Source organism: Anoplophora glabripennis, unplaced genomic scaffold, assembly GCF_000390285.2.
Source record: "Anoplophora glabripennis isolate ALB-LARVAE unplaced genomic scaffold, Agla_2.0 scaffold449, whole genome shotgun sequence".
Lineage (NCBI taxonomy): Eukaryota > Metazoa > Arthropoda > Insecta > Coleoptera > Cerambycidae > Anoplophora > Anoplophora glabripennis.
The window spans coordinates 188606-215249 of record NW_019416560.1 but is presented as its reverse complement, the minus strand read 5'-3'; the positions used below and the strand labels follow the sequence as shown (position 1 = coordinate 215249).

General features: G+C 31.9%; 1 protein-coding gene across 1 annotated transcript; it reads left to right on the top strand.

Moving 5' to 3' along the window:
* The first annotated feature begins 388 nt into the window (after window positions 1-388).
* On the top strand, window positions 389-25737 carry LOC108909554 (pickpocket protein 28-like). Its single transcript, XM_023454937.1, has 8 exons — window positions 389-573; window positions 4034-4281; window positions 4547-4578; window positions 9527-9669; window positions 10171-10321; window positions 11761-12031; window positions 16080-16275; window positions 25509-25737. Exons 1-8 carry the CDS (start codon window positions 389-391, stop codon window positions 25735-25737), a joined length of 1455 nt encoding a protein of 484 aa, XP_023310705.1.
* Window positions 25738-26644: the final 907 nt, after the last annotated feature.

Sequence of the window (26644 nt, the reverse complement as noted above, 5' to 3'; positions counted from 1 at the left end):
TTTCGTCAAAGAAATGTAAAAAATGGCGCATTACTATGTATTTACTTTCAAGGAGACAAGCTATTCTCTATTGTTTTCCGAAGCAATGGAAAAGTTTACCGACAATGTTGCCTCTACCTTTAGATGAAGTATTTATTGCTCTGAATAAATATTTGCGCTATTGTTTTTCACTCTTAAACAAATATATAAGAAAGCCACCCCTTAATATTGCCTTAATCGCGTCGCAATAGAAGGGTAGATTCATAATTAGACAACAAACGCATCCATCTAATTTGACAAAACGTGTATTGGCGGGGTTTACCTTTTGTTTACTATTAATATAGTTAATTCATCACGTCTGAAAATATAACCGAGAACTTGAAAACAAAATGTGTTACTCTAGTTAGTAATGGGGTCGAAGGAAAACGGGTATGTCTTCACAATCACGGGCAGGATGGATCAGAGTGACAGTGGCTTATATAGGCGTCATCAGAGGGTTATGAAAAATGTAAGGACCTACTGTAGGGAGTACTGCGATTATACGGGTATACATGGGTTCAGGTACTTCGGAGAAAGAAGAAGTCTTTTCGAAAAGTAAGTAAAATAATATAAACTATATCCTCTTATTTCCAATTATTAAAAATTGGAGGCTGTGAGTTTTTCTCCTTATTTGTAGGCTCTAAAACAATTAGAAATCATAGTTCTTTAAAATATATTGTAGAAACTGTGTAAAGTATCCTTCGTGAAAATTAAATTTTTAGCAACATTTTGTGTATTTTCGGAAAATCACTGGTTTTCGAAATATTGTTGGTCATTGAAATATCTTAAAAAATAATTAAGGTCATGTCATGTTCTATTAAAAATAGTAAATGTATATACAGGGTGTTTCACGGAGACGAAACATTAGATATATGTATTTTAATTTTGAAAATTTGGGTATTAGTGTTTTCATTCTCAATTAAAATAATGGCGTCCACCTAGCGCTTCCAGTTATATCGGAAGTTGACATCATCTTTGTTATGTATATAAATGGAACACCCTGTATATTATTGCAATTTTGGATTCTAAGTCAATTTTTAGATGAACTTTCATAAAGGCTTCCTATTCTTAAAGTTAACCGTTTTTGATATATTTAATTTTTTTCAAAAAAAAAATTAAAAAGCACTGCCTTATTCAAAAAGATGTGTATTTTACAGTAATAAAGTAAAAAGAGCGATAAAATTTATAGGCGACATAACTAAAACTCTAAGGCTTCCCTGCCATAATTTTAAAATGAATGTATGAAATTTCATATAAGATGGTAGAAATTCAAAGCCGAATTTAATCAACTTTAAACCATCTTAACTTTTTTTTAATGGAATTCCCTGTACATCCTGTATATTTTTGCGCAACCTGATGAACAATTTTGTTCTCTTTCGAATGGTATATTCCTTATTTCCAGAAGAGATAGGTATCTCTTCTGGTTTTAAGGTATTTACTGTTTTTTTTTGCAGTCAACGGATATTGCATAATTTCTTGCGAGGATGGCTGTGAAATGTTTAGTGGAACTTCAAAACAAGCACCTAAACCTTATTGTTGTCAATTTAACACATACAGTGAATGTTTGAGTATTATTTATTATTAAAGAAAGGAAAACGTTAACATTTATTCAAATGCTGTCATTCTAAATTTATTATTTATTCATGGAGAGTGTCACAAGATAATTATTATTTTTATTACATAGTAGCAAGGACAGAGGCAAAGCCTATTTAGTCCAATAAAATATACAAAATGACAGTTAACAGCTTTTAGAGTAACAGTAAAATAAATAGCTAACATAAAAGAAAAAGAACAAATAAGTATGTGAACAGAATACCAAAATAACAATATAAATCACAGCTAACTAGCGAAACAGGCCATAAACCGCACACGAAAATACACTAGGCGCGCACTCAATGTAAAAATTCTGATGACATCCATACATCCAACCTGTTCTTGAAAGAGTTGACCGATGGGGCAGTAACAACAGATGAAGGTAGGCTATTCCAATGGTAGAACACTCTATTTGGGAAGAAATTTTGACGCAAAGACGTTTTGAAGTTTTCTCTCGATAATTTAAACTGATGACCACGTAAACGCTCATCCAAATTTAACCTAAATAGGTCTCCAAAAGTTAAACTGTATTGATTATTTATAATCTTATACATTTGGATAAGATCACCACGAAGACGTCTCACATTAGTACAAGTAATTCTCAAATTATCCAAACGGTGATGATATGGAAGAGATCTAAATTTGGGGATCCATTTTGTGAATCTTCTCTGCACGCTCTCTATCAGATTAATATCTTTTATCAGGTAAGGGGACCATATGTTCACGCAGTATTCCAGATGCGGACGAATATATGTTTTATATAATTTTAAGAAGACCTGATCGTTTGAACTCTGGAAACACTTATTTAGAAGATAAGACACGGAGTTGGCTTTTTTCACAACGGTGGAAATATGTTCAGACCAAGTGAGACTGGAATTGATTACTACACCCAAATCATTCTGGTTTTCGANTAAACCGCACACGAAAATACACTAGGCGCGCACTCAATGTAAAAATTCTGATGACATCCATACATCCAACCTGTTCTTGAAAGAGTTGACCGATGGGGCAGTAACAACAGATGAAGGTAGGCTATTCCAATGGTAGAACACTCTATTTGGGAAGAAATTTTGACGCAAAGACGTTTTGAAGTTTTCTCTCGATAATTTAAACTGATGACCACGTAAACGCTCATCCAAATTTAACCTAAATAGGTCTCCAAAAGTTAAACTGTATTGATTATTTATAATCTTATACATTTGGATAAGATCACCACGAAGACGTCTCACATTAGTACAAGTAATTCTCAAATTATCCAAACGGTGATGATATGGAAGAGATCTAAATTTGGGGATCCAAGATAATAAATAGGACTTGCAGGGTATTTAATGAAAGATATCCTCATTTACCACTAATGAGTAGACACATTTTACGAAGTATTTAAAAAAATCAATTAGAACATGGTTTAGATGGAGGTAACATAGTTAACGTTTTGGCATATTTTCATGTTTACCCTGAATCGTCAGTTCGTGCTGCTGAATAGGATTTAGACATCCAAAATATTTTGAATACTAATAGTCAGCATCCATTTAAATTCAATTTTGTACCTGCAGTTCATCCCGGTGATGCTGAAAGACGAACCCAATTCACAAGAAGATCCAGAGTTTTTACGTAAAATCATTTGGACAGATGGGTTAAAATTTAGTAACGAAAGTATTTTTAACAGACATAATCGACACTTTTGGGCATCAGAAAATCCACATACCATCCGCGAAAGAAATTTTCAACACAAGTTTAATGTCAACGTATTTTGCATAGTTAAAGACAATCAGGTTAGGTACTTTATTTACGAGTACAATTTAAATACATAAAGGTACCTCCATATTTTGAGAACCGTTGTAACAGATTTCTTAGAGGATCTACCCCTAGATCAACTAAGAAGCTACTGGTATCAGCAAGACGGTGCTTATTATTATTATGAAAACCCGCCAGTTAAATGAAATGTTTGAAGAGGTGGATTAGACGTCTAGGACACTGGGATTGGCCACCAAGATTTCTAGATCTGTCACCACCAGACTTTTATATATGGGGTGCAATAAAAGATAAAGTGTACACTCAACGCTAGTTTATTCCAAAGAAAACCTAGTTGTCCGTATAAGAGAAGACTTTGAAACTTTACTTGATGCCCAAATATCCGGAGCTGTTACAGATGGGGCAATAAGAAGAATACGTAATTGTTTACAAGTAGATGGCGGTCACTTCGAGCAAATTAATTAGATTTCTGAAAATAATAAATAATTATTATTCGTATTATGTAGTNGGTCTCACGCACGACCCAGGCAGCTTTTTTTTTGGTGCTGTGATAATTAATCAGTGTTTGCCTTCTACTGACAATATATAATGAATAGAAAATAATGTTTTAATCGACCTTTGCGTATTTGTATTTGCCATGAAAACAATACATTAAACACACACTTTTTAGGGTCTGCTGGATAATTATATTTATTTCGAGCCTGGTGGTGTGTATTGGAGTGATCTACAAAACTTATATAAAATGGCAGTGTAGTCCAGTGATAGTCAATTTTGCATCCGAAGAAAAGAATATTTACCAGATACCGTTTCCTGCAGTGACGATTTGTCATGAGGTTAAAATTTCTAGGGAGTATTTTAATTATTCGAAAACTTTAAAAGCCATTGCTCAAGGAGAAAACATTTCAAAAGAGGAGTTGAGTATATTTTGCAATTTAAAATTTTCATGTTTTCTTTATAAACATTTTGAAATTCGCATTCGCATTTGCAAGTGCAAATTGCACAGGCACACAAAAAAGTCTAAATCCAAGAGTGTGCAGCAATGCATTTATTTTGCAGTAGGAATTTTTGAGCAAGTAATGAATTATTGAAATGGATTTTACTAGAAAACGGCTCATGCTATTAAAATCTAACAAGAGTACCTTTTTTATGCAAAATATGATAAATTTTCATATTTTCGTTTCAGGAAAAAATCCTGTATTTTCTTACGCCTGTGTAGTAAATTTTGATCTGTATATTATACCGATTAAGCATATAAATAGTAATACAACCCCAAAATTTCGTGATTTAATATTAAACCGTTTTGAAGTTATGAAATAAAAACTGTTTCCTGAGTTATTCCATCAAGGGACTGTATCTCCATTAGGGACCGCCACTGACAAAAACTCTGCTAAGGTTTTCATCATATTTCGACATGTTTTACATACTCTCCAATTTTGAGTACCTATTTTGTTATCACCTTGTATATACCTAATAATAAATTTGAAATTATCTATTTTAAGTGATTTAAAAAGCAATTTTATGTCGAACATCTGACAGCGCAGCATTATTTCATATACTTTAAAAGAACTGCATCTCAAATTCAATGAAATTATCTTTATCCATAACACAAAACCTTGAAATTAATGAAATAGAGAATCACATTTTATTTTTATACACTGTACATATGTCTTTGTTCTTTTATGAAAAAAGTTTTTGGAAATATCAGAATTAGAATCACCTTGTAAATTTATAGATTTATACTTATGTTACAATTTTGAATGAAGCAAATTCAGATAATAATAAAAACATAAAAGAATGTTACCTACTTATTGTTAGTTTAAGAATTATGTTTATGTTAGGTACACGCAAACAAATTATTTGTTTGCTTGTAATATTTTTTATTTTTTGTGCATTAAATTTAATAGAAATGTATTACAATATCTCTAAAAAATTGTTTCTTTTCAGTCTGAAGAAGTTGCAGTACATGTCCTTGGTATGCAGTGAAGGAAAAATATATTATGACAAGATTCCCAAAATAAATATCATTGATGAAAAAGATTTCTATAATTTCTTGGATCGCGTACGTATTCCATAGAAACTAATTACAGGTCTATAACGTACAACAATTTTCTAGTTTAAGACTCATGTTACTTCAAGAATAATACAATTTTAAATTTCCTGATGTACCGGGTTATTCATATAACATTTTACCCCCTTAACTTTTTTATTTTTTGAGTTAGACAAAAATAGTTAAGATAAAAGTTGTAGGGAATCTTTCTGTGAGTTTAATGAGTTTATGAAAATAGAAATTATAGAGGACGTTCCAGAGATACGCACCGAACTTATGTTTTTTTTAAATGGAACACCCTGTATATTATTCGATATTCGGAATCTCTCAATATTCTCCTTTGAAAGACCAAATCTCGCAATGGACAATATAAAAATTGCTATGGAAAATAATATTATAATATTAGATATTTATGCTCTATTTTAAATAAGTACTGTTTAGGTGCTGCTTAACGGCATTTGCTGTGTGTGCTGGAGCACAGTCTTGCTGCCAGACAATTTAGCACATCAAAAGCATTTACCAAATTACATATTTCTCTTCTGAGAAGTTCAATATATTTCAGTCCATTAAAGAGATAAAATACTGGACCTGTTTTGCCTCTGAATAGAGATATATTGGTGTGGATTTTCTGACGCCCAGTGATGTGAATTCCTTCCATTAAAACCGCAACTTGTTGTAAAAGTGGTCGCATCAGTCCAAAAGATAGAATCTAATAAATTATAAAAACAAATAATAATAGCAATATCAAACATGATAGCAGTGGTAATAATAGTAGTAGTAGTACCGTTGACGCTGGCGATAGGTACTTAGTGATAGTAATTGTAGTAGTAACAGTAGAAGAAGTAGTAATAGTTGTTGTTGCGGCAATGTAATAGTATTAATAGCAGCATTACGAACCTATAAAATCTTCATTTTCTAAATGTCTAGCATTATTTGGCAAAACTCGCGCCGCCTATTAGTGTCATTTCCATATAATTTTTGTACCAGGCGATAACAATATGGTTTATATTTGTTTACTTTCAATACTCTCTGAATCGAACTCCAAGATATTTCCAAATACCTTAAAGCATCTTGAATCGAAAGTTTCGGGTGTTCTTGAAGTAAAGTAAAATCATTTCTTGCATATTTTCAGTTATAACGTTGTGGGGTTTATTTTTTCTTTCCTTATTTTTTACCGTACCAGTATTTCTCCATTTGTTGTAGATATATTTGATATATATTTTATGAGGTATACGTTTTGGGGGAAATCTTGCAGATTCGCGTCTAGTGCGCATGGCATTTTTCTCACAAGAAAGATAACATTCAACAATATAATTTTTTTCAACACTATAAAAGTTATAAACCATTTTCAAAGGAGTGCGAAAAATAGTGTTACATGTGTCAAATCGGTTCTATAAAAACATATTTATTTTACATAGCGATTTTGATATTTATTTTTCATGGCGAGATTCAGTCTTTCAATACAGAATATTGAGCAAATTATTACGTAAACCTACAACATATTTACATTGTTGGAATCAGGAAGAGGTAGAGATTCCGAAAATCGAATAATATACAGGGTGTTCCGTTTAAAAAAACATAAGTTTGGTTCGTGTCTTTGGAACGCCCTGTATAATTTCTATTTTCATAAACTCATTAAACTCACAGAAATATTCCCCACAACTTTTATCTTAACTATTTTTATCTAACTCGAAAAATTAAAAAGTTAAAGGGGTAAAATGTTATATGAATAACCCTGTACTTTAGAAACGCAAAGCTCTATAATTTCCAGTAACGTGAAGATTTCTTAAAATATTTTGACAAACTACTCTTTTTCCTTGTATTAGATTCTCAGGAAATACTCTGTATAATGAATTAAATGTCAAAATGAATTCACATTTTAATAATCCTACTATCCGCGTCATTGTACAATAACATGTACATGTCTGCTTCCTGCCTTTGATCTGAAGTTTTGCATATAAAGGCTGCCCTCTTGTCCTAGCATGTCGGTGAACAATCCAGGTTTTTTGCTGAGGGACGTTGGCTGTGCATTTCATTGTCGATTGTGCGTGTCTTAGTGAGTTTGACGTTTTGTTTGGTCGAGTGTATGGCACAAGTTTTTATTGCAGGCAGTAGCATTGTGTATCGTGAACGTAGAGCAGCACACGACTTAACTATAGATTTGGCATATTTCTGCTACTACAACGCCACTTACTAGTATAATATAGATTACTACTGTTTATTTATTTGATTGTTGCAACAAAGTTTTCGATGTCTAATTATTACAGAGGCTTCTATTCAGTTTTCTTATTTACCTAATTTTTTTCTTTACGGGCTTGTTATATTAACAGTTGATTTTTAAATAATATACAATATAGAGGGTGTTTCTGAAATATAGCGCCAAATTGAAATATTGAATACGCAATATCATTTTCAACAAAAACTTTCTTATTAACATGGCAGTTTAGTACTGTGTTTTAGAAACAACCTGTATAAAGTTTCAAAGACTGAAAATATAACTAGTGTAAAATATTATGATTTTAGTACTTGATATACAGAATTAGAATTACAGGTTTCAAATTATAAGATCTTTGTACACTCTTTTAAAAGCCAATTTACATCTTATTAAAACTCTAAAAAGTAATATGCTCATCTAATTGAAGAGCAATTTTTTTGCAAACATTAGGTCAATATTTTAAAAAGACCAAGTGTATTTATATTACTTTCAGGATTTGGAAATAATATTTTTAAAGGCTGTGATTATTTTAAGAGCAACTCGATTTGTTAAATTTTCTTTTTCTGTTACATTTACTGTTTAATTTTTTTTTAAACAAATTGAAGTATATTTCTTAATTTTAGTTTTCTGGATAATCCTGACTTTTAAAAAAATATTGTTTAATTTTCACCAGCTGTTATTAAGGATAATTAGTTTATTGCAAAAATATGGAAAATGTGAATTATTGTATTTTGAAATACACAGATTGTATTGTGAGTATTTATACTTCACTTTATATACAGGGTGTCCCACCGGGAACTGCGTCGATTGATATCTAGGAAAGTACTGCTCCGAAAAATTTGAAAATTTGGCAACATGCCAATGTCCCTGGGGCGAACCAAAATATCTAGAACTCTCCAGTACTTCCGGTTATACCGGAAGTCTACACCAACTTCGTTATTTTAAATGGGACACCCTATATATTATTGCATTTTCGGATTCTACGTGAAATTTGAAGGTCACTTTATTCAATATTCCCTATACCTAGGAGTTATAGAATTTGAGATAATATTTAAAGAAAAAATTTGACAGATGCAGGGGTCCGCGGAGATGCTAGTAACTCTTTTTAGGAGAGTGATATCAAGCGGATTTTTGGTACCTGTAAAGGGCATAGGTAACACTAAATTGTGATGTATACCAACAAATTAAAACATTTAATGCTAGGTGTTTCATTTTTGCTATTATATTTTGATAACTTCAAACAACTATAACTTTGTTAACTTCAACGGAACTGCCTGTATTTTTTTACTCTGTCGTATGCAGATTGAAATTTCCTTTCAAGCCATATAAGCATTATTAGGGATTACTTTTAGAGATATTTACAATTTTATATTTTTTGGACACTTTTTGTCATATCGGACCTCATCAAATTGACCATGACCAGAAACACTCCAAAAACAATTGAAATAACAAATGTCAAGTTATTTCAATTGTTTTTGGAGTGTTTCTGGTGATGGCTAACTTAACAACAGGTCTGATACGAGAAAAACTGTCCAAAAAATAGAAAATTGCAAATATTTCTAAAAGTAGTAACGGCAACCCTAATACTGCTTATATGGCTTGAAAGGAAATTTCAATCTGCATATAACAGTAAAGTCAAGGTGTTCCATTTAAGTTAACAAAGTTACAGCTGTTTAAAGTTATCAAAATGTAATAGCAAAATTAAACATCTAGTATTAAATGTGCCTTTTCTTTTTAACATTAGCTTAGAAAATGTTATTAAACGGAAAATATTTTACAGTACACAAATTTGTATTTTCCTCGAAAGTGTCCACATGTACTCGTATAATGTTTATATTAATTTTAAAGACGAATAATAGATAGCGCAGGGACTAACATTTTAGTTTAACGTTGTTTGACAGGGATCGCAAGAGTTCTTTGACAAATGTACTTGGATGGGAAAGGTCTACCCGTGTTATGAAATATTTCAACCGATTGTAACTGATGAGGGTCTCTGCATGACCTTTAATATGCTGAATAAAGAAGATTTGTACAAAGATATCGTGTAAGTATTGAAAGTGGGGTAACTTAATGTGAGAAATATTTTGCCTGGAATGTTGTAATTGGATTCTCTTGATGGTTAGTGAATAATTGAGAAAGGATAGAATGTCAGGGGGGAAATATATTTATTTCGGATATTTTTACTTCCTCTGCTTTCAAAACAAGACCATTACAGTAATTTATTTTGGGACGGTAGGGTTAAAATATGGAAAGGATGTAGCGGTCTAATTTATTTTCTTCACATTTTACGTTAATGCGATTGAGGGGAAACAGAAAAATGTAGCCGTTTAGTATCCGTGACAGTTTTATTTGGGATGTTATAATATGCCCACGCTCTCAAATCTTCAGAATTAAAAACGTTTTTTATTTGGCGTTGAAATTATAGAGCATGTCTAATCCAAAGATTTTCTGTGACAGAGGGTAGCTAGCCTAGATTTATGAAAAAGCATTATCAAATTATCTAAATTTTGTTTGTATTTAATAAATTAATTTAGAACGTTTTTAGAACTTCGCAACCAATAAAGCAGAAACACCTGAAAATGTACAAGCCAGGAAAGGTGGAAGACTGGACTATTGGATATGGTTATGGCGATTTGGCAGGAGTTGAAACATATCCTCGTAGGGCGCTACTCGCGGGATCTGCGAATGCATTAATTGTAAATTTAAATGTCAGTATGGCAGATCTGGATTATGCATGCACAAGTTTTCAAGGATTTCAAGTAAATATATTTCTAAATTTACTTCTAAATGAACACAATTTCTTTTTATTTTTGACATAATAGGATAAAAACTGTGAGCGTTTGGTTTTAACAAATAATTAACTTAGAAAAAAAATCATCTATTAAACACCTCAGACGGACAAAAGATAGTCAAGTTAAAAGTAAGAACACAGAAAAATAAATGACCACTAATATAACACAGGCCGGGGACCGCCTAGCCGGGTGTCTTGGTCGGTGGATTTCGATCTGCCGAGGTAAGCATCACGGACCCAGGCTGGAATTTGGATGGGTGACCTAAGGCAGGCTCGGGGACATGGCTGTGGCAATGAGAACAGAGCAAAGAAAATCTCTGTAACTCAAGACCATGCTATCATACATAAACTGTACGAGACTTTGGCACCAAGCCACCCGTGTAGTAAATAGGATGGTTTGAAGAAAAATACTCGAGTAATAAAGGAGGGTGTACAAGGGGCCTAATAAGGCCTAAGTGCCGCGGTGGAAAAACAATTCCACCACCCTCCGACATAGATACATACATACATAACACAGGCCGACAAAACAGGACTTACTTTACATAATAAATTTCTAAAAAATTTTTATCTTATTTATTGGTGTAACTGGCCTAATCAGTAACCAGATTATACTTTCCTGTAGGTTTTCGACTCGCTAAATTCGAATCCGACTTCAAAATTGCCCCTTCATGTCAGGTTTTCGAAATATGCTAATTTAAAAAAGTGAAAAACACGCTACGTTACATCACAAGGCAATTTTTCTCTACAAAACTCATTATTTCGCCTGAATTTATTACTTTTCTTCTTCAACATTATTCGGAATCGTTCAAATATCTCTTTTTCTCTTCGAGCAGTTTGCTGGAATTTGGAAAACAGAAAAATTGCAAACATCTAAATTCCCACTGGCTCTTCAAATTTTTGTGGTCGCTGATTGCGAATCGGAAGTCAAACTTACAAAATTCAAATAGTGGGCTTTTTGAGTTTCTTCAGCGCCTTAAAATATGAAAATGATATATTTGGACTAAATTTCGGCCAGTTTTCACCCACAAATTTCACTTTTCCCCGACAAGTCATGAATTTCGATGACAGGATCGTGTTCAGCGCATCGAATTCTTTCGGAAATGATATGTGAGTCTCTTGGGTTTAGATTTTTTGTTGTGTGTGACTGTCTAATCAGTATGCTCATTCTTATCAGACTCAAAAGAAGAAACATTTATATCGAACAAACGTTTTTCTTCGCTAATATTGAAAACGAAAAAGTTAAAAGTTACAAGCAAATTCTTAAATTTATGTAGATAAGAAAACAATCTTCATTGCACCTGTCACTATTTTCGCCTCTAATACCTCCCAATTTTTGCATTTAAGGTGGTGTTGCACAAAGCCATTCGATTTCCCACAGTGCAACAGCACTACTTCCGGATCCCTTTGAAGAAATCAGTCATTGTTGCCATCTCTCCCACTCAGCTCATTACCTCAGATGACGTAAAAGAATATAGTGTCTCCAAGAGGAAGTGTTTCTTCCAGTCCGAGAAGAGGTTGCAGTTTTTTAAACACTACACCCAATACAACTGCAAACTGGAATGCCTCACCAACTCAACTCTAAGAAAATGTGGATGTGTTGCTTTTTATATGCCTCGTAAGTACAATTTTACACATATATGATGTTTCGGTATGTTCTTACAATAAATGGATTCAATAAGAAATAAAGCAAAATCTATCAGAGAAAATATGTATTTTATAAATAAATAAACCAAGAAGATACCTACTATTCTAATTGTAAGTAGGGCTAACTACTTTCAAAATAAAATCTAAAATGAATTTCTTTATTACCTCTGAGAGATACCTAATAACGAATCTTGTTGAAATGATTTTTTCGTGTATTCAGATTTTATTTTATGAGAGGTAATTTTAAATTCCTTTATTTATTTACACCATTTGTGCCCAAATAGCGAATAATACAGGGAGACATTGAACCATGGAAAAGTTGTGCATGGACAATCAAAAACTAAAGTTGCTTACTAAACTTAAATGAAACCGCTTCAGCTGTTTTCTTGTATTTATAAAACTCTAATATTTTTTAAATCTTTGACGTCCCTTAAGATGTTTAGAAGAATATGCAAGGTGTACCGTGACTTGATGGCCATAGTTTAAGGTCGTATTCCTTGGACAATTTTAAGTCGAAAGTGTCTTATACACTTTGTTCAAAACTCAATAGTTAAGGAGTTACGGGCAATATTAAATTTGGAAGTAAATAAATCTGGTAGGCCACGTAATTATTTTGTCATATTGTTATGGTGACATAGTTTATTCTTTGATGTTGTAATTTTAAGATTAATTTGACATGGCATTGTCAAATCAAGAATATGCCAAAATTCACTTTATTTACGGAAAGGTACTGTGACGGAAATACGAGAGCCTCAGTGCGGGAATATCATCGGAGGTTTTTTGATCGAAGAATACCTACCTAATGAGCAAGTGTCCATAAATGTGCATTGTCGGTTGACAGAAACAGGTATGTTTCCTAAAGCTACTACAGAAAGAACTTGCTGAATAAGCTATTGTTAATATGATCGAAAATAGTCCCTCTACTAGTATATTATCTATCTATATAGATTATCTAATCGTGTTCAGGTTAGTCGAATAAAAGTGTGGAGAACATTACACAATTTTGGTTTGTACCCATATCACATACAATCTGTCCAACATTTACAGCAGACTATGTAGCGCGTGTTGACTTTTGTCGTTGGTTGATTGTACACCCACGGCTTTGTGGACAAATTATGTTTACGAGTGAAGCCATGTTTCATAGAGATGGAATTATGAATACCAGAAATTCACATTCATGGGCACTTGAGAACCTTTTGGAAATCAGGGAAACGTATTTTCAACATCGCTTTTTGGAGAATATTTCATGTGGTGTTCTTAATAACCTTCTTATTGATCCATTCGTATTTCAAGAACGTTTAACATCCAAGCATTATTTAAATTTTTTACCAAATGATTAATGGAGGATGTTCCACTTCAGAATAGAGTTAGCACGTGGGTTCAGCACGATGGCGCACCACCACATTTTGATGTAAATGTGAGAGAATATCTAAATAACAACTTTGCTAACTGGTGGATTGAAAGAGGAGGTCCAGTTCTCTGGCCTCCGAAGTAGCTAGACCTAAGGCCTCTTGACTATTATCTTTGGGGACACATGAAAAGTCTAGTATATTTAAATAAACCACAAACCAGCTAATTCAAAATATTATGGCTGCAGCTGCATTTTCAACCAAATTTTTTTAAATTTCTGTCAGCAATAAAAAAATTCATAATTAATAAAACATTATATTACTTTATTCAACACGATCTTTACTTTACCAGATTTATTTACTGTTAAATTTAATATTGCCCATAACTCCTTAACTATTGAGTTTTGGACAAAGTGTATAAGACACATTCGACTTAAAATTTTCCAAGGAATACGACCTTAAGCTATGGCCATCGAGTCTCGGAACACCCTGTATAGGAATTAACAATTTGAAGAAAAAACCGTATAGCGTTTCAGTTGAACCTCTTCTAAAAATGATTTTTGCAATTAAAATAAATAAAAAAAGTGCTTTATCAATTCTGATTGTGGCACATTTTTTTTGTAATTAATCTCGTAGAAAAATATGGTGGAGAAACAATGATAAAATGTATGGTGGTTTCCATGCAAATAAATTTCAGAGGAAATAAATTACATGTGGGGATATTTCAAAACCCAACTGAAATTAAATTAATTGTTACTGTAATTTCATGGCTACATCATTAGCTACAGTGATTTAATTAAAATGTAATAAATAATTGTGCAGCCATAATTGAAATGTGTAAAAGATTCATTCAAATAATTTAAATTAAATTTGTGGTATGCGTAGATCGGTGATACCCAAACTTTTTATATACCTTAGAGAAACTGTATGTTCTAGCAATAAAGGAAAAGATTCGTTATATTATTTAAAGGAAAAATGTTTGTATTAATGAACTAAATAGTTTTTAAAGTTCATTTATATTTCAAAGAAATATATATCATCTTCACAAATACCTAGTATAAAAAATACACTATAAAAAAATCGGTGTAAGTGAAAGCAATAAAGGTTCGGAGTGAATCCAATGAGTGAAACTATTGAGTTCACTCAATATTGAGCATTTTGATAATTTTACTCATTTGTGATATTTGAACTAAAACTGAGTACTTTCACACAAATGTAGGTACCCGCTAAATAAATTCTGCAGATAAACTTCTGCAGATAAACTAGTAATTGATACACTTGTAGCTAAACAGAGTAAATATGTCCTTATTATTCAGTGATCCCACCTCATTCTATGGTTGTTGTGCGTTGTCTTTGTCTCTTCCCATCGCCCCCATTAGATCATCTTATGGCGTGGTGTATGGCGTGTAATGCTGAACAGGTGTTCGTTAATATGATTATTTTGGTAAAAATTATTATGTTTAAATGCAGTTGTTTGATTACAATAATTAAAAACAATAATATTTTGAGTCTCGATTAATATTTGGTTAAATAAACGGATAGTTAAATTGTTACCTATACTTACTTACGTACCTGTTACAGGGTATGTAAATGTAAAATTGTTTTAGGAGTAAATGGAACACCAGTTTGTGGAAATGGCCTTCAAGGATGCATGAAAGAAGTGAAAAGTGAGTATTTATAACTTATTGTTGTTATGATTAAAAGTAAAATCTATCGAAATAGGAAGTACGTATTATTTAGATTACTTTTCAACTTATTTCAGTCATAACTGAGCGAGTTAAATATGAATTTTTTTAGCAAATCTAAAATATGCCAGAAATTTTTCTAAAACAAACTTTTTTCAGAGAAAATAGTGTACTACATTTTGTAATTCCAGACAAACATTAATAAATGTGTGTAATTCGGCATTAAATTTCTAGCACCCTGTAAGAAATTAAGTCATTTTGAAATTATGGCAGGGAAGCTTAGAGTTTTAGTTATGTCCCCTATAAATTTTATCGCTATAACTTTATTACATTAAAATATACGTCTTTTTGAATTAGCCAGTGCTTTTTACATTTTTTTTGAAAAAAATTAAATATATCAGAAACCGTTAACTTTAAGCATAGGAAACCTTTATGAATGTACAACTAGAAATTGATGTAGAATCCAAAATTGCAATAGGGTGTTTCATTTAAAATAAGCAAGTTGATGGCGCCTTCCGGTATAACCGGAAGTGGTACGTGGACGCCATTATTTTAGTTGAGAAGGGCATGCCCGAAAACCCGGTATCCCAAATTTTCAAAATTCAAATCGAAGTAGTCTCTGAAATAATTCTAATGGGCCGTCACCGTGAAACACTCTGTATGTAAAATATTAATACACTTGCGAGATCTTCAAATTCTTAAATATGTTTAAATAGTAAATTGGTTTCAAGAGTTCTTTTCGCAGATATTTCAAATCAAGTTTTAACTAAAAATGTGTTTTCAGCGTTTTATAAAGTTCTAAATATTTAATACTGCTGGGAAATGCACTTCACGTTTCAAGTCGTCATATCCTCTTCACATAATCACACAACTCGATTTAATCATTTTCGTGATTAAAAACGAATTTACATGAAAGAGAATTTTTAGTTGAATAATTCTTTCCGTTTTACCATATTTCAAGCATTTACTCCACTTTTAATTTCAGATAATTTGGACATGGCGGGCCTTCAGCACTCGATCAATACCGAAAACAACAAAAGGGACAATTTCGATAGCAGATTGAAATGCGATTGCAGCCCAATGTGCGCTTCCGTGGAGTACAACGTGGAAATAACAGAAATCGATTACGACTGGTACAAAGAATTCGAATCGCTGGGATATGGAAACATGGATGACGAGGAGTAAGGGCTTTCATTTCATGTATATTTGTGTGTTGCTTCTTCCGCTCTCCGTCCATCATTTAAGTGAAAATAATTGGCCTTTTTATTTATAAATATAGGGAAAAGTTTAAATGGCAAAAGTTTCGTACAGTTTTCAGCATTCGCTAGCACGAAATGATCCAATTATATATATGATATGAACTTTGCGCTGCGATGAGTTTGGAATCATGATATTTTGTGTACTCGGAACTTTCCAACTTTTAATGCATTAAGATAAAACTGCTTTATAACGTTATTATTCTTTTATATTTAGTTGACACGGTACAAGTAAAAGAAATAAGTCACGTTTATTTGTTTTTATATTACAAGGATTCTGCTTTTTTAAGATGTGACAGCCTACTCCTAAAATTTTTAAATGAGTATGTCGTTTTTCGTGGCTTGAATCAATGCATTGTACTTAAACTACATTTGAGAATATCCATCGCAATTTTTTATAGAAGATTTTACTATTTTTAAGGGTATTTTCATTTCACTCATTTGAAATAAACACAACAGACATTAAACTTAGACAATCTGCATTTAGCTAAATATTGGAAAAAAAATCCCACCAAATTTCAACTCTTAATAATATTTAGTACTCGCTATTTTATTTTAAAATTTTCCTATTCATTTAACACGTAAACCTAAGAGGGTGGCCCAATAGTGTGACAAAGTTCAATATCTCCCTTAATACAGGGTGTCTCATAATTAGCTGCCAACCCTGAACAGGCCGATTTTATGATCAAAACTAAGTAAAAAAGTTCATATGAACATGGGTCCGGAAATGCTTCCTAAGGGCACAGGGACCCATTGAAGAGGGAGGAATGGAAATCATTTTTTTGCAATATCTCTCAATCGCGTTGTGATAAATGAATGAAATTTGGTATACACAGCTAAATTTTGATGAGCAATTTGATGGACTAATCCATTTATTTCCACAAGGTCCATTGGGGTGGGTACGGGGGGGCCCTTGGTACTTTGCGTGTGTAACTTTTTCATCTTTGACTTTTTAACAAATTGGACAGCAAATTCCGTTTTCCCGAACTGTTTTACGTTAAAAAGGTACTCTTGTTTCAAATCGTTATCTTTAACGGTTTCTGAGAAAATCGCTCTTGAATTAATCCCACTTTGGTCAATTTCATAGTAATTTAAACAAAAAAAATTTTTTTGTTTAAATTTAATCTAATTTTAATAAAAAAATAATAATAAAAAATTAAATTAAATAAAAATTAATCCTTTAAATGGAAAAGAGAGGAAAGGAAAATTATTATTATTTTTTTTTGTTTAAATTACTATGAAATTGACCAAAGTGGGATTAATTCAAGAGCGATTTTCTCAGAAACCGTTAAAGATAACGATTTGAAACAAGAGTACCTTTTTAACGTAAAACAGTTCGGGAAAACGGAATTTGCTGTCCAATTTGTTAAAAAGTCAAAGATGAAAAAGTTACACACGCAAAGTACCAAGGGCCCCCCCGTACCCACCCCAATGGACCTTGTGGAAATAAATGGATTAGTCCATCAAATTGCTCATCAAAATTTAGCTGTGTATACCAAATTTCATTCATTTATCACAACGCGATTGAGAGATATTGCAAAAAAATGATTTCCATTCCTCCCTCTTCAATGGGTCCCTGTGCCCTTAGGAAGCATTTCCGGACCCATGTTCATATGAACTTTTTTACTTAGTTTTGATCATAAAATCGGCCTGTTCAGGGTTGGCAGCTAATTATGAGACACCCTGTATAAAGATTTGAAAATAACTATTTTATGGGAGTGATGTACTTAAAAAAGTTCATATTTTAAACATATTTTGAATTATACAGGGTGATGCATTAGGGCGGAGCATCTTTAAGGTTGTTTTTCTTAAAAGGAACGCTGTATATTTTCTGTACTCTACAGAAAATTCTCTTTCCAGCGATGTCTTTGTTTTTTATATTCGATGCGGCGATGTCAAGTTATTTGAAAAAATAAGATAATTTTCGCTGGGACAGGGTTCTGTAAATCTATCCACTGTGCAGATACTACCAGTAATTAAGAAAAAATATTTTGTTGGCATGCGGTTCATAGATGTGGACAAACAACAAAATAGCAAAATCTTTATAATTTTGTACAGGGTGTTCTACCCATAAGCCTCAGTTTAGCGAATTTCGAAGGACATTTTCTCGATTTTTTTAAATGAAAAACCCGGTATATTATTTTATTTTTGGATTAATATGTTAATTATCTACAACTTTTGTAAATAATACCTTATGCCTAAAACCCCTTTAATTTTGCAAATTTTACTTTTTATTACTCTAGTAGGCCATGAGTTTGACATAAAATAACAAAATTTATAATTTATCCTTTATCCATCAACAGTAACAAAATTAAAATTGTTAAGGTTATTTTTTTTGTCCGGGGCTAACATGATGGTAATTAAGATATTGATAAAAACCATAGAGATCACAAATATCTTAAAAAGTTGTCAGGGGCTTAGTCCAGGCCGGGTGGAAAATGTATACTTTTTAAAATTATAAGTTAGTCAAACAATAGAAAAATGCTAAATGGAATGATTAAAAGTAGATTTTAACAAAATTTAAAAAGAACAAGGAACAAATCTAAGAAATGTTAGTAATAAATTAAATACTAAGTATAAAAAGAAAAAAAAATATGAATAGGTACTAACTAAACAAGCAATTTAAATTTTAAGTTAAATTGAAAACATAGGTCACTACGGTTCTCAAAAGATATACTCATATTCCTACACATTTCGACAGTAATGCTTTGGAAACAATTCCTTATTCGCATAGCGAGTACTTAAAATTAAAATTACGAGCTGAAATTTGTTGAGAATATTTTCTCCAATTTTTAGAAAAATATTTCGACAATGGAACGAAAAAAAAAAGAAATGCACATTTCAAACGAAGCGCTCTAAATGTATTTTGAAATATTCCATCCTGACAGCTATTTCGAAACGTACAGTTTCCCAGTATTTTTTGTAGTTATTATAATAATATAAGTGTGCTTTGGAAAAAGGTATCATACATTTAGGACTGATAGAACATAAAAAGATACTGAAATTTTTTTCCAGTTAATTATAGACCTGTCGCCTTTTGCTGTGGATTATAGGGCGTCAAAGAAAATTATTTAAAATCAAATATGTCTTTACAAAAAAAACAACATAATTCATGTTTTCAAGGGCATCAAATGCATTAACGGTGTTAGTTCTTGACCACCTGCTAGTGATTATGGTTGTTGTAACGTACTATAAAGTAAAATTTCGTTTTTCATCAAAATTATGCTCTTGTTAAAAGCGCAGAAATTTTTAGAAAAACAGAATTGACTGTCCCAAAGTCAATAAGCTTCTATTCCTTAACATACAGGGTATTTCAACATGAATAAGTTATACTCTAAGAATAGCTTTTTTGAATGAAAACCTCGTTTAAACATTAAGTAGTTAGTTGTCTTAAGATGAAATAATAATGGCACTGAAACAGTTAAAAAACAAGCAGACTTGTCATCCAGCTTTTGTGACGAGTTATTTATTAAAGAACTGTGTCTACGTTTTGTTCTATTCACTATATCTCATTTTTAATCTCTGAAAATGTCGATCTTTCCTTCTTATATAGAGCTAGTGTATGGCCAATTTTGTATTCAGAAGTCTCTTCCGATGTAACGAACTACCGTCCCATTACCTTTTTGCTAAAGTTTTCGAGTTTTCACCCCTCCTACTTTCCTGTAAAGAACGTAGGTACTTTCAATAAATCAACATGTCTTTATATTCCACAAATCCACTACTTCTGATCTTGTATATTTTACATAGTTCGTATCAAATTTTCTCGGTAATCATGGCCAAGTAGATACACCACCACTGACTTCTAAGGCTTTCGATTTTGCTACAAAAACATAATATATTTCGTTTTAACGACGAATTACAAACGTGTTTTCGTTTATATCTGTATTATAGAACAGTTAGCTTCAAATTCAAGTCATATGAGCTACATCGAGGGTTCGTCGGGGTTCGAACTTGGGTCCGCTACTCTTTCTCCACTTTATTAACGACTCAGACAGTATGCAAAATTGTGAGAGGCTTTTGTATATTCTCAAAAATTTACCCTTACTAGATTTCAATGCATTGCTGTATATCTCAAAAACAGAAGGTTATTTTTTAATGCTCTGCCAGCTCCTAAATTTACGGCACCTTTTCTAAAACAGTTCCGATTTATTGATCACTAATTAAAAAAATATATTTACTCTATGTGATATACAATTGATCATCCAGTCAAGAAAAGTTCCACGAAGTTCGTAAATACAGTTTTCTTTCAACATATAATATATAATAATGGAAAACTCGCAACAAATAAAAACATAATTGTAAATATACTTTGTATATAAACCATAGGTTTAAAAATTACATTTTAGCATTTTGAGATTATATCTATACTGTTTTGTCTATATTTTTATCTGCCAGTAGTTTCATTTGAGTTTTCCAAGAAGATTAAACCTACAGTCAAATAATACTACTAAAACTACCCAGAACTTTATTGCCAGGCCAAAGGATCAGCACTTAATAATACAACTCGCGCAAAAGGCCAGTTGAACATCTTTGTCTGAGAAGTACCCTCCATTGTGATGATATTAGATTGCATTGTTAAACTTAATTGCTGTAACATTATTGCTTCAATTAGAGAACTGAAAATGAATAAAATGGGAGACATAAAGACGACAAGAACAGGACATTACAGTTATGGTGTTGATTTATGCTCATAATGAAACACAATTTGTAGTAATATTTTTGTACGCAGGTTGTTTCAAGATTAATATAAGAAACTTTAAATTTTCATTTTGAGGGTCTAAGAAAAAAATTATATTATGGAATGTCCGGAAAAGCTTCCCTCAATATACATTACCAGTGGCGGAGATACCTACATTAAATATTTTGAAAATTTGATAATGTCTCACGAAGTTTTTTAAACCAATTCGACTTCATTCTAGGAAGGACTGTTTTCGATTTATTACTTTTTTTCGCATAGATTACCGTTAATAATCTTATTTACATCTAACGTAATTGTAGAACCACTCCTGGTTGACTAATACAGGGTGTTAATGAATTTATGTTAAATATTTTTGACACATGTTCGTTATGCCAAATGAGGACTCGGATTTGTGTTGAGTAAAATGTAATTTTAAAATCTGACTTACCTCAACATTGCAACGAGCCTGATTTTCATAAAGGATGTTCGATATACCCACCATTTGCTTGCACACAAGCTTCAGCGCGACGTATCCAATTCGCTCGCATGCGTTACAATATTGCCACGTCCTCACGAATCGTATTTGGCAATACGATGTAGCAGTTGGTCGATGTCACGAACTTCCATGGAATACACTTTTCACATATCCCTACGGGGGAACGGGGGTGGGGGGAAGGGGGCATCAAACTAGGCTGCCGCGACCGAAAAAAGTGAGCGGGGGCTTCGCCATGCAGTAACCACATATTTTGCCGAGCCTTTAATGGCACTTCTTCCAATAATTCTATTCCGGCAAGCGATTTTGCAAAAAAGTCTAGATATGAAGCACCATCTAAGAGTCTAGGCAATTCAAAAGGTGTTATTAACGATACCGGCCCACATGTTCATTGAAAACTGTTGCTGAAAGGCACCTGACGTATTTCGTGCGGATTTTCAATAATCCAGTGGTGAGTGTTGTGGACGTTACGTAGGTACACCATTTCCACTGAAACATGCTTCATCTGTAACAAGTATTTGCGCTGTAAATTGAGGATTTCCTGCATATTCCTGGAGCAACCATTCGCAAAAACCTGGACGTAGTGGAAAAGCCTCAGGAGTAAGCGCTTGAACACGTTGAATATGAAATGGGTACAATTGAACTTCTCGTAATGTCCGCCATAGAACAGGATGCGCAATATTTACTTGCGGTGCGGAGGCACATCGTTCAGGATATCCTGCACGGTACATTTGACAAGCTCTGTGGTCATTTTCGTTTGCTTCGCCATAAATTATGAGCATATAATATTCGCGATTGCTAAATAAATGCGCCATTTTCAAAATAAAACTTGTAAATGCGGTTATTAAATGTACTCTCGAAAAACAGCACATCAATCACTACAACAATGTAGTGCAAAATGACTTCCGAATACTGTCTGGCTTCATAAGAAACCTACAAACTCGTAAAAAGTGTTACAGATTTTTTTGTAAGTACTCGCCGCGATAAAATACATGTATTTTAGCAGGTCCAAAACACATTTTTAATTAGCTTTTTTCTCTATTACCTTAAACTGCCGATACAAGTTTGTCACATCAGTTAACTCAGTTTTTGTTCCTTTTTCATCCCTTTACATTTTTGACATAAGTTCATTAACACCTTGTATACCCCATGAAACTTCGTAATTAAATTATGTGTATCAACCAAAATTTGACAGAAAATGGCTAGTACAATGAAAAATAACGCTTTACTACCAAAAATTCTGTCATCGCCATTTCAGGGGTTGAAAACTCGGTAAAAATGGATTTATTGGGCGATTACGCCTGATGACGTGCGTGGCTGACTGACAAGCGCATCAACTAAAATTTTATAATAGAAAACAGCGTTTGGAACCATTTTTTTTATATTACAGTGATCTTTTATAGATACTTGTTGAACCAATTGCGATGATCCAGTTCATAATTTATAGCGTGTATCCTTTTTTAAGTAATTTTTCGGAAAATAAATAAGAATATTTTAATAAAAATTCTGGTAGTTTAGTCAGTAAAACTCAAAACTCCCATATCTCAAATTTCATAAATTTATAAATCCTAATAATTTTTACATAGGTACATTTAAAATTCTAAATTTATGAAATTTCTAATTCAGTTTAAAAACCTAGAAAAAAACACTGGAAATGTTTGAGGATTTCGAAAAAGTATTGATATTTTTTTAAATTTTTCTATTATATGTTAGAAATTCACATTATAAATTTAACATAACCAAACCTAATGTATTTAATTATACTGAAAAGTAAATATGACAGTTCCAAATTCTAGTTATAATAGTGAGAAACCACAAAGCTAGTTAGTATTATAGTAAGGTGGTAGACCGGGGTACAGGATATTTGCTCACTGAACTTAAATATATTTCATACAAATGTCGTGGAAACCTGTCCTAGGATTTACGCTATTGTGCTTCTCTATGGGATTTTAAATGACAAAATTAATTGTCTTGGAATACTGCAACTGCACTCGAATAGTATTAGGAGTTTCCTCTCTAGAATATTCTAACTTCTAACAAAATACATACCATTATATCCAAGAACACGGTTACGTTTTAAAAATGATCAACTTATTTTACTTTTCTTTTAAAAATGTTAATTAAATAAATTACATAATACTTGCTCCAATATTAGACGTTAGTTCTGGCGTGCAACTTCACGCAGCACAGTGGGCAAAAAAAACCTTTTTTTTTGGACAAAAGTCTATCAACACTGCATATTTGAACTGATTTTAAAACTTTTTTTTTAGTTTACTCATGAAAAATTGCTTTATAACGTAGTACTGCGGCATTGATAAAAAAATCACTGTCCAATGATATTTTTATAATATTAAATGGATTTACAAAAAAAAAATATTAAAAGTAAATCAATTGAAGAGAGCAAATACAAATAACCACACTGAACTTGATCTAAATCTCATTCTAAAAAGTTGATCGATTAATTAAAAAGGACGATGCAGGGTCGGATTAAATTCCACGTAATAATTCTTGATTAATATTCTGGAACACATGATACTTTAGATCGCTTAGTGAAAATTGTTTAATTTCACGTCTTCTATTATCCCTTAAAATGAGCTTACTTATTTCGTAAACACCTAACATAAACCAAATTTCACTGATTGAGACTACTCGAGAAAATGGCGAATGCGCCATTGTTAACTCATTTCTAAAATTAAACTTCCCGAAACTTTAATTTAAAATGTTAGAATTCGAATATATTAACTTATTCATGGATAAAGTTTTTGTTTATTTGGAAACACTAAACAGGAAAATGCTTATCTCACTCTTCTTTTTATTAAATTTACCCCCCTTTTAAATCTTTTGACGTAGGTTAGATCCGTCATCCCTCGGTTATTAAATTGAAATATTAGATTTGTATTGCTTTTGAAGACATCTGGCTCGCACTGTTGCGAGGTATCTAGAAATTAGAAATAACGTTTGAAGTAATATTTCTGAGTAAAAATTTTTATTCTAACAAATGTTAAGTATATTGCGTATTTATACGAGATTCCTTGTTTTAATATACCATTCTGAAATGGATCATAGAGAACTTGACAAATTAAAAATAATGTTCAAACGTAATATAGTAATATTTTATAACAACTTTTGAGCGACATTAGATATGGTAAATTAATTAGTTTAATCAAATTTGAGGCAGACGTAAGTAACATATATGCCATGCTTTTTTCGAAAACGTTTTTTTACATGCATGCATTTTGGAGGACAACAATTGAATTCTTGTATTCAATTCTGTATAAAAACTGCCTTTTGTCAGTTTGCTTTAATGGTGGTTTATTTCGAGTTTAAAGAAAAAATTAAATTGATTACGCAAAATGCAGAGTAATTTTCTGGTTTAGGAATATGAGTCATTTATTTTACTCTACGATTTTAAGACAGATTGAAAAAGACAACATAGTTTTTATGCAGAAAACTCCATGGGTTTAGCCAACATTTTCAAAAAATCCATAATATATCCCCAGTTTAAAAATGTGAATCTGAACACTAAACATAACTTCATTAGGTTGATTAGGACGATTTGAATAACATTTATACATTACTTTTTTCGTTTTGACAGTGGTAACCATTTTCAAACCAGCAGCATAGAGCAAATAAGGCATCCAATACATCAGTTATGCAATTTATAAATGTATTAAATAATAATGGCCCCAAAACGGAACCCCGAGTTACACCGGAAGGAGTTAGAAGTTTAGTAGACAAAGCCATTGTAAACAATGTACTGAATCAATATGATTTCCGTACTACTACAAATAAATAATTAAAAACAACATTTTTCCTTTTTCTTCCTTTTTAAAATGTTATTGAAAATGAAATGTATTAACAAAACTGTACCTATCATAAGTAACATTTATTTGTTTCATAAATAAATAATTTGAACTATAAACATATTTGCCGTCAGTTCATAACTGCAGTTTAACACGAAGATAATTCTCATTTTGAATGTTACAGATATTCGAAGTCTCAACTTATGATATATTTCAAGTCCAGCCATTTCATCCCGTACGAAAGGAACGAGCTTTACGGCCACTTGGATTTTTTGGCAAATGTGGGAGGATTACTGGGCTTGTTTATCGGCATCTCCCTGCTCTCCTTCTTTGAAATAATTTATTTTTTAACCCTAAGGATCATATGTAATCTTAGGCTCTACAAAAACTGGTATGGAAAGGAAAACAAATAAAACTTTCCCTTCAGAAATGTTGCGTAACGCATATCTTATAAAGAAGATGTTTACTAAATATAAAATTTGTAATATGCAAAATTTGCACGCTGTATACTTATGTAAAATGTTAAATACTTTTCGCTCTAGTATATACAAATTCTACAGTTTCAGATCCCTAAAATTTGCGGCCTAACGAATTGCCAAATTGGAAATTATTTTGCTTAATTTAATACATTTACATTTAATAACTCTTTTGTATGTTATCCTCACAGCACCTTTAGGCACGTTTTTTTTTTCACATTTACAATAATTAGTAAATTAATTTCCTTATTTTATCAAATAAGCCAACAAATTTCTAAAAGGTCGAAAATAGAGTAAAGAAATAAAAGTTTGATTTCCTGACTAGGTCAACGTTTCGGTTTATTGTAAACTTGTCTCAGATTTATAAATAATAATATAAAGATATAAATTTTAACATAGAACATATTAAAAATATTTTAAAAGTGATGTTTATAACATTATTGTAATGCTTTTAAATAAAGGTATGGAACATATTAGTATTATATTGTAATGGAAAACAACTCGTAATTAATATTATATTATAATGAGAAACAACTACTCTGCGGGCTATAGCCCTGTCCAGCATGCGAACTTATTAGTTGTCATCAGGATGGATGTCTCATATACCGACATGTTTTGAGTGTGACATATAACAGATATTTATGAGTACCTGTCAAAGTAATGGAAAGCTGTAACTAGGAATATGTCTAATATCTAAGTATTGATTTCTTAACATCTTTGTGATTGGTTAAATAAAATATATGTAACATCGTTAAATGGTATTTTTATTTACTATTGTAATTACAACAATTGTGAAAATCTGTTTTAAATTACGTAAATATTATACAGGGTGGTCCAGATTTTA